Source organism: Electrophorus electricus, chromosome 22 (genome assembly GCF_013358815.1).
Source record: "Electrophorus electricus isolate fEleEle1 chromosome 22, fEleEle1.pri, whole genome shotgun sequence".
NCBI lineage: Eukaryota > Metazoa > Chordata > Actinopteri > Gymnotiformes > Gymnotidae > Electrophorus > Electrophorus electricus.
In genome coordinates, this window is record NC_049556.1 from 13,845,224 (window position 1) to 13,857,723 (window position 12,500).

Below are 12,500 nucleotides of genomic sequence, written 5' to 3' on the forward strand. Positions count from 1 at the left end.
AACGTGGCTGCCCAATCGCTCCCTCTAGTGGTGAGAGTGTGAACTGATGGATGAAGCTCTTACCTCAATCTCAAGCACATTCCAAGTTTAAAGTGAAAACATTTCACATACAGATACTTATATATGTATAAGTGGATACTTATATACCTACTGGTGTATACATGCTTACAGACTCATGTAAGTTTATGTTAATTAGCTCAGCTGGTGTCTACATGTGTACAGAAAAATCCATATGTAGATTTATGTTAATTAGCTAGGCGTGTTTATATAGTTAAACTCGTCAGTAGGCTTAATTAGCTCGTCTGGTGTCCGTGTGCTTATAGACACAGAAGTTAAGGACGTCACACTCATGTAGGTCTTTCATGGTGACCACTGTGTGTTTAACCAGAATGGAACATTATGAAGAATCTCTGAACTCCACAAAGCGTCATCCCAGTGAAAACTAGAGATCCCCCCCACCACACACACACACACACACACACACACACACACACACACACACACACACACACACACACACACACACACATACATCCTAATGACTAAACACCACAAAAACACATCCTAATGACTAAACACCCCCTCCCCACACACATACACACATCCCAATTACTAAACACCACACACACACACACATCCTAATGGCTAAACACAACATACATGCACACCCTAATCATGAGTACAGAACACATTGTGGCCCATCTGATGGTTCCACAGTTTTGCTCTGTCCAAGTTCCCAACGCACCAGGTTAGACTGAAAACGTGGACCCGTGGTTTACTATTACACAACTGGATGTTCTGGGATTTATGACTGGATGTAAGTACTGAAATATTAAGTACCCTCAGGGTGATCAATTTACTGTTTGCTCCTCTAAATTGTACTTCTGTAACAGGTGCTTCCTATGGTGGCCTGGAGAGTCAAATCACAACACCATTTACACAGTAAACAAAAGTCAAGAATATGAAAAAAATTACAAAATGAAGTTTTGTGAAAACTAGATTTGTGGAAACAATCAAAGTCTCACAGTACTGACACATTAGGTGGCATCACGTCAGCATTAATCCACAAAAAGAAATGTCAGATCACTTACAAAGGAAGTGCCACTAGGGGGCACTTTAGGAGTACAGATTATACACTCAAAGGGCTCTTTATTAGGTACACCTGTTGAACTGTTTGTTAATGCAGATATGAGTATGAGAGCATGTTACAGTATGAACACAAGAGAAAAGAGGAGAGAGACCCAAACAACAGTGTGGTCGCCATGGGAACCGCCATGGTGGAGGGAATCCTTTTATCCTTGTGCTGTAAAGAGGGAAACACAATTGGAAGATCAGCAAGAATGAAAGAGTTTCTATCTGCCCAAGTACAGTATCTATACCAGTATGAAAGAGTATATATCTGCCCAAATACAGTATCTACACCAGTATGAAAGAGTTTATATCTGCCCAAATAGTGTCTACACCAGTACAAAAGAGTTTCTATCTGCCCAAATACAGTATCTAAACCAGTATGAAAGAGTTTATATCTGTCCAAATACAGTATCTGCACCAGTATGAAAGAGTTTATATCTGCCCAAATACAGTATCTACATCAGTATGAAAGTTTCTATCTGCCCAAATACAGTATCTACACCAGTATCAAAGTTTCTATCTGCCCAAATACAGTATCTACACCAGCATGAAAGAGTTTCTATCTGCCCAAATACATTATCTACACCAGTACGAAAGAGTTTATATCTGCCCAAATAGTGTCTACACCAGTACAAAAGAGTTTCTATCTGCCCAAATACAGTATCTACACCAGTATGAAAGAGTTTATATCTGCCCAAATAGTGTCTACACCAGTACAAAAGAGTATCTATCGGCCCAAATACAGTATCTACACCAGTACGAAAGAGTTTATATCTGCCCAAAAACAGTATCTACACCAGTATGAAAGTGTTTATATCTGCCCAAATAGTGTCTATACCAGTATGAAAGAGTGTCTATCTGCCCAAATACAGTATCTACACCAGTATGAAAGAGCTTATATCTGCCCAAATAGTGTCTACACCAGTACAAAAGAGTTTCTATCTGCCCAAATACAGTATCTACACCAGTACGAAAGAGTTTATATCTGTCCAAATAGAATGTCAGTAACAACAGTATAAATGATTCTCCTTATAAAAGGCTACTCATGACCTCACTTGTACAGAGACCATTTAAAACACAGGCATGTTAGTGACAAACATCTACAACAACAGGTGAGCAAAAATGAAAGTTGGTACATAACAGGGAAGTAATTACACATATTCTGGGTATAAGAACACTTTTAATTTCTCCATAAATCAATTTAACCGGTTTCAGCTTGTAGTTGGATCTACTGATGTACAAGTACATACTTGGGATCATCGATGAGAACCACCTCTGGACACAGACCGTAACGGAACCAGAGGATGGGTCAGTACTGCTTATGTCTGCTTACTTAGGACACAGACACCAACGAAAACAGAACCTCTGGTGTCATTAGTGACGTAGTACCAGCATCACTCTGGTGTCATTAGTGACGTAGTACCAGCATCACTCTGGTGTCATTAGTGACGTAGTGCCAGCATTACTCTGGTGTCATTAGTGATGTAATACCAGCATCACTCTGGTGTCATTAGTGACGTAATACCAGCATCACTCTGTGGAGGCGCTATATCACGCTCAGCACAATGTAGCCAGAATGGAATTGCCAAAGAAGAGTGTGCATCAGTCTAGTTGTTAGGCAACTACACACACAGGACCAGATACCAAAGTAAAATTAGATGGCTGTGAACAAAAACAGGCAAATCTCATTTACATATACAAGCACATTTACTTCAATAAGTTTAGATTTAATTTGACCTCTTCCCAACTATTTTAACTAACAGATATGTCGTGTAGAGTGCTGTTCAAAACTGAATGTGAGATTTGTGAAGAGGATGGATCACTACTGCTTATGTCTTACTTATTATAAAAGTAAAGAAATATAACATACCAGCGACAGTGATCTCTGCCTCCATCTTGGGATACTGTTTGACTCTGCAGACAAAGGTTCCACTGCCTTGTGCAGTGACGTGGCGTCTAACAGTGTAGACCTCATCGTCTCTGTGTGATTCTTTATCTCCTGCAGGCAGTTGTGCTCCTCCACTGAACCACTGCAGCTCAGGTTCAGACCTCCAGCCTTTAATTTCACACAGTAGTCTGAGCCCTCCTGAGCCATCTGTGCCCTCTATAATGATCTTTGGGCTTGTTCCGATACCTGTGGATTAAGAGATTAAGGCATGGTACAGATTAACTGGTTTAAAGAACTGTCATCAGAAATATCACCATGCTGTACAATAACATTTACTTAATATACCATTAAATGCCATTACACTCCACTCCGCCACACATCACAGATGCCTCACCACACACACTCCACTCCACCACACTTCACAGATACTCCACCACACCCCAAACACAAACAATATAACATGAACAATAAATGCTACAACATGAACATTACATGGTATAACACGAACACAAATGGCATGTGAAGACTCACAGAGAAGAAGACAGGTCACTGTCATGTCTTGTGGTAAGAAAATGGGCTGTTATGTAAATGCTCCCATGCTGATAAACAAGCTCCTTCTCAGAACCAACAGTGTCTTTCAGCGTGGAGCAGCACCTTACCAACGATGTTGATGTGTGACTTCATCCTGGGATGCTGCTTCACTCTACAGTAGAAGACGGTGTCACTGCTGCACACGGTGATTCGGTGACTCCCAGTGAACCCCTCGCTGTCGTGGTGAGACTGTGTACATCCAGCAGGCAACTCTGCTTCCTCACTGTCCAGCCACTGCAGCTCAGGCTCAGACGTCCAGCCTCCCGTTTCACACACTAACTGGATCCCCCCTGAGGCATCAGTGCCCACCACAGAGACCACTGGGCTTGTTCCAATGCCTGAGGATTGCAAGGTCAAAGCATGAGATGGAGTGACTAGTTTAAAGTGAGGAACATCTCCAAAATGTATAACGATGAATGCTTAATACACAAGGAATATGTCCAAAACATTTCAAAGTGGATGATAAGAAATGAGATCATCATTGTAGGAGAACGTTGTCAGCCATGTTTTTCGTGATGCTGTCAGTACATGTACTGACTCCACAAAGTTGAGTTGAGTATCTTTGCTCCAGTCGTATTATTCCTATCAAAATGTAGTTTTAGTACACATGTACTGATGTATAATAGTGATAACATGGGTCTGTTATTTCTGGCCTTCAAGAAGTGCACTGCAATCCTTTCCCCACCATCATGACACTTGCAAAGTGAAGTTACATGATAAGGCCTTATTTTTCAGGAGGACACCAGATCAGGAGGACACCAGATCAGAAGGACCAGAGATCAGAAGGACCAGAGATCAGGAGGACAATAGATCAGGAGTACCAGAGATCAGGAGTACCAGAGATCAGGAGGACCAGAGATCAGGAGGACCAGAGATTAGGAGGACCAGAGATTAGGAGGACCAGAGATTAGGAGGACCAGAGATCAGGAGGACACCAGATCAGGAGGACCAGAGATCACGAGGACCAGTGATTGGTTCTCTGTACTGTTCCCGGTCTAGAAAACAGCTTTCTCACGCCACCAAATGAACCGAAATTGAGAGCATGTGGTCTTGGGTCCAGAAAAAACACAGCCCCTTGAGTTTCACACCTGCCAAAATGGACTGAACTAAAGAAACATTTAATAAGTCTACTCCAAACAAGGTAGGTGTGAAAGCACCCAAATGTGATCAAACCCATATCCACTTATGACGTCAGAGGTTCAGTACATTCTTGATAACAACTTGGCCAAACCGAGCTACAGTCCACGGAGTTCACCCTACCTTTTTCTTCTCAAACCTGACAGCATCATTTTCGCATTGATTATTGCAAGTTAACTCTTCTTGTTCTAGAGTTGTAGAGAGAATGGGAACAGGGGCGCATCACATAGTGCCCCCTGGGTAATGTAGTTCGTGCAGGCTTATTATAGAAAAGCCTACAAGGAGCTTGTGAGAAGTTCAGTTACATGAGAAAAAGTCACATTACACCAAAGAGTAAAAGTTTTGGTACTGCGTACCGGTGAGTATCAGTCCACTTTGAGCACCAATATACATACAATATTTATTTTATATATATATATATATATATATATATATATATATATATATATATATATATATATATATATATATATATATATATAAAATACATGTATATATATATATATAATACATAATAGCTGTACATATACATATGATTTTTGAGTAGTGTAAAATGATTTTCAGTAGTGTAAATTACCAGTAATGTCGATCTTTTCCTCCATCACATGCTGCCCCTGTTTCACTCTGCAGATGTAGGTTTTGGTGCTGTTGCTGTTTGCAGTGAGGTGGAGTCTCACATTAAAGCCTCTGTCATCTCTATGGGACTCTTTTACTCCAGCAGGCACTTCTGCTCCTTCACTGTCCAGCCACTGGAGTTCAGGTACAGGCCACCAGCCCTTAGAGTCACACTGGAGAAAAACCTCACCTGAGTCAGTGCCCAGTACAGTGATCTCTGGGGCTCCTCCAATACCTGTGGATTGAAAAAACCAAAGCTTGAAATGGCATTGTCCTGTTTCTGCTTACATAAACACATATTAAAACAGGGCTGTTATTTTAATATTTGAAATTCAATGACATTCACCTTCAACTTTAAGCAGAACACTGACATGATCTTTGTGATGGGCAGAATCAACTTGACATGTGTACTGTCCTCCATCAGACACTTTAACGTTCTTCAGTAGCAGTGAGGTGTTGCCATACTGTAGCTCCTCTTTGAACAGAGCTGTTCTCCCTCTGTATGAAGGATCCTGATCTTCATTCTTGTCTATTTTATCCATATAGTGATGCACTACTGCGCTATTCAGGTCTGTTCTGCTCCACTTCACTTCCATGTCCACAGCACTCACATGGGATTGTTCAGAGGCTTTGGGTTTGATGGAACACGGCAAAATGATGTCAGAACCAGGAGCAGCAACAACAGGCACATCTGGACCCTCCATGTTAAACTCCTGACCTCCTGTAATGAGAAACATCACCATGCTGGATGTGCACATTCAAACAAAACAAATAAAACAGGAGTTGATATTTTACTGCAACACTCCAGAATCCTCCAGGGTGATGCAGAGACCACCTCCATTTTTAAGGATCCTCCACTAATCTCCCTCAGACGCAACAAAAACATCAAAGACGCTCGTCAGGAGTGAGAAAAATTACCATTCAAATAATAGCTGTGGCATTGCAACAGCTCTAGATGTCCTTCATGTAAATGTGTTAACACAGCCAGGCCAATACCAGGCACAAAAGGCTAAGGTGTCATCACCAGTTCCTCCTCATGCATCACTCCAGGAGATGTCAACTGTGTTACTTTAAGAGATGTAGTCAGTTTTACACTGGGAAAGCCAAGAAAAGGCTTGCTGACCATTTGATCATCAGAATTAAGGATTAGAGGATTTGTCATTTGCAGTGGTAGGACGTTTTAGTGCTAATGGACACTGCATTAATGACATACCGGTCTTCACGGTCAGTTGTTGCTATGGCAGCAATGAAGTTAAGAAAGAACAAAGAACTGATCTACTCTCTCAGAACTTTAGAACCCCACGGAGTGAATGTGATTTCAACATCTGCTTTTTCTGTGTGAAGCTTAATGGCCTGGCGTAGGACCTAGCACAGGACACGTCTTACCCCGTGCACAATCACATCTCTAACAATATTCTGTGTGAAGCTTAATGGCCTGGCGTAGGACCTAGCACAGGACACATCTTACCCTGTGCACAATCACATCTCTAACAATATTCTGTGTGAAGCTTAATGGCCTGGCGTAGGACCTAGCACAGGACACGTCTTACCCTGTGCACAATCACATCTCTAACAATATTCTGTGTGAAGCTTAATGGACTGGCGTAGGACCTAGCACAGGACACGTCTTACCCCGTGCACAATCACATCTCTAACAATATTCTGTGTGAAGCTTAATGGCCTGGCGTAGGACCTAGCACAGGACACATCTTACCCTGTGCACAATCACATCTCTAACAATATTCTGTGTGAAGCTTAATGGCCTGGCGTAGGACCTAGCACAGGACACATCTTACCCTGTGCACAATCACATCTCTAACAATATTCTGTGTGAAGCTTAATGGCCTGGCGTAGGACCTAGCACAGGACACGTCTTACCCTGTGCACAATCACATCTCTAAGAATATTCTGTGTGAAGCTTAATGGCCTGGCGTAGGACCTAGCACAGGACACGTCTTACCCTGTGCACAATCACAGGACACGTCTTACCCTGTGCACAAGCACGTGTAGGTTTATGGGCTCATAAGGCACAAGGGACTCACGAGGGCTACGACTCACAGAAGAACCTGTCAAATAACGTCCACGTACAAACCTCCAGTTCACCAGTCCACCCTTATTACTAGGACTCGTGACATGACGAAAGTGTTTGTGATTATGTGCATAGTAGATAACTGTGCACTGCAGAGCCTCCTGATGGTGAGTTTGCCTTAACATCATACGGTCATTACGTGTATGTGTGTAAACGTGTGTGCTGATGTCTTCAACTTTCCCTCACCTCTGTACCAGTGTGTGGTCGTGAGGGCTAGTTAGGTAGTTTTCTTTGACTGGACCTAAATGATGGAGTCAGAGTTTCTCCTCTATGTGTCAGGATTGATAATCAAAAACCCTTAATTTTGTAAAGATTGAGCTTTTGGCCTGTAGATAATTATCTGTATTTTTAAAAATAATTATCTGTTTTTTAAAGCGGTCAAAATACTGCACAGGCAAGGCATTTTTTCACATAAATTGTAATGGAAAAATTATTAAGTTCAGGGAACCGAATAACATGGCAGCCATTTCGTACTTGTAGTATGCATATAATATTAATGATGTGAGTTTTAAGGCTTTTAAATGTCTGTATGCTGTATCGCCCTCTAAAGCTCAATTTGGACCAAACTTGGCAAAAACTCACATGAACCTCAATCTAAGAAAGGATTTGAAATGATAACTTACATGGTTTATGAGTTATAGCAATGTAGGTCATATATAGCAAGGCCACAATGAATGATTGGACAAAGTGACTACCATGGAGAGCAAAATTTCAATCTTATTTTGATCATTATTTATCAAAGTGAATAGAGAGTGAGTAGATTATTGTAGTACCAATTCAGACATGATTGGATCAAATTCCTAGGTCTAGTTTGTAAATTCATGTTCCTAAGTGAAAATACGTAGGCGTTATACTTGATTTTCATGAACACTGCCACCTAGTGGCCAAATCATTTGAAACGTCACAGATTCACAGAGAGTCCTTACTTATGTATAGCCTTTAGGTTTCATCATGACTGGTCAATGATAAGCCTGTCATATGCCTGCTGGACTCTGATTGGCCAATGGAGGTCACAGTTTTCTACATATTGGTTAATGATTAATTGGCCCCGTATAGTAAAGGTCACTCATGCAGCATGCCAAATTTGAGCTTGATCTGATGTCTGTATGTTGAGATGTACATTTCTAGCTTTTATAGCGCCCCCTACTGACATATTCAACAAAGTCAACAGACTACCTTAAAATCATGTGCCGCTAAATTCTGAAGTTTCATCACAATTGGATGAATCATTCATGAGTTACAGCCATTTATGCACAATATGTACTTATCTGGAAGGGTTCATTTGCATATGGAGGCCATATTGTTTTGAAATGTCAAAATGATTTCCATGTTATAGTGCCCCCTATTTTTGACCTCAAAATCACCAGCCTGATCAGCTATACATGAAGTTTCACCAAGATTGACTGATAGTATTGTTGAGTACCTAATTAAGTAAATTAAGCTCCACCTCTTAATTTGCTGTTGATTGACACATGACAGCCAGACTGTATGAAAATATCCAAATGTTTTTGATCATTATTTAGGATCATATTGTTCTGAATTGATTGACACCAGTTTTATGAAAACTGGCTGAAAACCCTAGGGCTAGTTCAAAAAGGTGGGTGTGACCCAAACACAGAATGTCTGTTTTCAAAAACTGAGTGAGTGAAAGATGCGAAAGATTTGTCCGCTTGAGAGAAAAAAGAATTGTACATTTATGTTGCAGAAATTACAAGATATTGAAGAAAATGTAAAATGCTGTGCTACAGCGCCACCGTCAGGCCAGTGAAGGTCCCTTTCTTTGGCTGAGTCCTTTCACATTGCATGTTGGAACTCAGAAGCACCTTGCTTGTACAACTGATGAAGAACCTCCATTAAAAACATCTTGCTTCTCTGGAAACCTTGTGTACTTCACTACAATGATCAATATCCCTACAGCTCTCAGTATAGTTGACCTCAGTTACTCACCTGGAGACTTCTTAGGATATTTAGATATAAGATAGATATAATATTGTATACTGGTGTTGGAGATAGGTTTGAATATTGTATATTGTTGTTGGTGATAGGTTTGTATATTGTATATTGTAGCTGGCAATAGCTTTTAATATTGTATATTGTTGTTGGTGATGGGTTTATATGTTGTATATTGCTGTTGGTGATAGGTTTGTATAGTGTATATTGTAGCTGGTGATAGGTTTGAATATTGTATATTGTTGTTGGTGATAGGTTTGAATATTGTATAGTGTTGTTGGTAATAGGCTTGTATGTTGTATATTGCTGTTGGTGATAGGTTTGTATAGTGTATATTGTAGCTGGTGATAGGTTTGAATATTGTATATTGTTGTTGGTGATAGGTTTGAATATTGTATAGTGTTGTTGGTAATAGGCTTGTATGTTGTATATTGCTGTTGGTGATAGGTTTGTATAGTGTATATTGTAGCTGGTGATAGGTTTGAATATTGTATATTGTTGTTGGTGATAGGTTTGTATATTGTATATTGCAGCTGGTGATAGGTTTGTATGTTGTATATTGTTGGTGATAGGTTTGTATATTGTATATTGTAGCTAGTGATAGGCTTGTATATTGTATATTGTAACTGCTGATAGGTTTGTATATTGCAGCCGGTGATAGGATTTTCTGTAATGTTGTTTCTTGGTGTTTACTGTACCTGAGAGAGACCAGTGGAGGAAAAGAATCACCCAAACACACTTCATCTCTGAAAGAGAACAAGGTCCTGTATTAGTTTACTAAGCATGACTGCTTACAAATAATTTACATGAAAACTCCTTCATAGTTAAAATTGGAACATGCCTTAAATGCCTTAGATTCATGTTTCCAATTACCTAAAGTATTTTAGTTTTGTCCTACAAAAAATAAATATTGTAAAATATTTCTAATGAGAAAATTTTGAATTAGTTTTTTTTTTAATTGATGGAACAGCCTAAAATGAACATGACATAAACGTACATATTTATGAACATGATATATTCACTTATGAATATAACATTCTCACTGAACAATATAAATGACATATAAAGACTTCAAATAATTTAATGGAACACAACTTTAAATCTCACAAAAGTTTTAATCAGCATTCAGCACAGTGCACTCAACACCCGGCAGGAAACACAAACCTCACACACACACACACACACACACACACAAACACTCTCACACACACACACACACACACACACACACAAACACACACACACAAACACTCTCACACACACACACACACAAACACACACACAAACACTCTCACACACACACACACACACACACACACAAACACTCTCTTCAGGCAGCCAAGTGCTATTACACACTTATTCTCCAATAACCAGGCCATTCTTAATGTTAGTGCCATTACACACTTATTCTCCAATAACCAGGCCATTCGTAATGTTAGTGCCATTACACACTTATTCTCCAATAACCAGGCCATTCTTAAACATATTAGTGCTATTATACACTGTTATTTTCTCATATCTTTGTTATTCTCTAATACCCAGGCCATTCTTTAACATGTTAGTGCTATTACACACTTATTCTCTAATAATAAGGCCATTCTTAATGTTAGTGCTATTATACACTTATTCTCCAATAACCAGGCCATTCTTAATGTTAGTGCTATGACACACTTATTCTCTAATAATAAGGCTATTCTTAATGTTAGTGCTATTACACACTTATTCTCTAATAATAGGGCCATTCTTAATGTTAGTGCTATTATACACTTATTCTCTCATATCTTTGTTATTCTCTAATAACCAGGCCATTTTTGCGTGAATGTCTCGAGCGCTGAGGCAACTTTCCTGCGTCGTTATAGAAAATAACATCAGTATTTTCTTTAAAAGTCAAACGAGCCATGATTTTTACACTGCACGCATTTCTTTCCTAAAAACTATGAATCTGAGGGAGTATTGAGCTTTCCTGTTTTTACAGCTAGATTTGTTCATCGCTGTTGCGTAATCTCTTTTTCGCCTTAGATTCTGGGTCCAGTTTCTAACAGCAACGTTAAAATAATCTCACTCCTACACTGCTTTAGCTATCTAAGTCATCGAGTTGGCGACATTATTACCTTTTAGACATGAAAAGTAAGAGTAATATAGAATGTGATCTCACCGCTTTCTCAAGGCTCGAGATGGGCGCCTGATACTGATTTCTCCGGAGTGGGATTACGAACGCCCATGTCACGTGACTATGGCGAAATTAATCCCGCCAGCACCCAGCTCTGTGCACACTCACAAACCCATCAAAACCAGTGGCGTGTCACATACGATGAGTGTCCACTGCAGTGCAATTACAACTCCTTTAGAAACGTATTTAATCAAAATCCCAGGATACTACATTGTTAGGTCTTTATATTGCTTGGGGGGACTGAAATCTTAAAACTAAGACACACACACACACACACACACACACACACACACACACACACACACAGGGTTTTACACAACACGCGCTCGTCCTCGAGCTGCCACGCGCAGGCGAACACGTGGCGATGAACGCGCTCTGAAGAGTTCGCGCGCCATAGAGGCTAACAAGGACCACTTAGTGGGCATGAAGACAGTTCAGATGTCACACAAACACGAACAAACGTCTTCACAGTCGTTTGGGGAAAATGTGTCACTGGCACACTTATATTCAATCTTGATTATAATAATGAAACACAAGCCTCGTACCACAACTCATAGGCGTTCTTACCCATGCATTTACCTGCGCAACCGGCCGAGGGAAGTTCATTATTGATTCTAGTCGTTTCAAATCTGTTTTGTAAGTCTACATTGTGTTCTCCCACTGTGATAGCGGAGCATAACCCACCTGTTCGTATAACAGCGTCCTGCGCTTTGGGTTTATGTTTTAGTGTTTGTTTGATTTAAAAAGCAAATATATATAAACGTACAAATCACAGATCCTGTAAATGCTCATTTATTCTATCTGGTCCACGCCGTTCCATCTTTTCACACAGAGATGGCAAAATGTAACATGGTGTGTCTTTAGTTTTGCTATTTTGTTGTTGGTGTTTTTTTATTCAAGTGGTTACAAGCATTCCTCAGTCAGTGCTA

General features: G+C 40.1%; 1 protein-coding gene across 1 annotated transcript; it reads right to left on the reverse strand.

Moving 5' to 3' along the window:
* Positions 1-712: 712 nt before the first annotated feature.
* LOC118240547 (butyrophilin-like protein 2) lies at positions 713-11,626 on the reverse strand. The gene is made up of 7 exons (XM_035521248.1): positions 11,557-11,626; positions 10,100-10,147; positions 5,709-6,083; positions 5,325-5,597; positions 3,679-3,948; positions 3,002-3,265; positions 713-1,303 (listed from the first exon to the last, which is right to left on the reverse strand). The coding sequence occupies exons 2-7, from the start codon at positions 10,143-10,145 to the stop codon at positions 1,293-1,295; spliced, it is 1,239 nt and encodes a 412-aa protein (XP_035377141.1). The 5' UTR covers positions 10,146-10,147; positions 11,557-11,626; the 3' UTR covers positions 713-1,292.
* Between the last annotated feature and the right edge of the window lie 874 nt (positions 11,627-12,500).

Excerpts from the sequence above, each read along its gene's own strand:
- LOC118240547 (XM_035521248.1), bottom strand. The coding sequence starts at position 10,145 with ATGAAGTGTGTTTGGGTGATTCTTTTCCTCCACTGGTCTCTCTCAG. Across the intron at positions 6,084-10,099 it reads CCTCCACTGGTCTCTCTCAG|GAGGTCAGGAGTTTAACATG; the intron begins GTACAGTAAACA and ends TTCTCATTACAG. Across the intron at positions 3,949-5,324 it reads GGAAAAGATCGACATTACTG|GCATTGGAACAAGCCCAGTG; the intron begins GTAATTTACACT and ends TGCAATCCTCAG.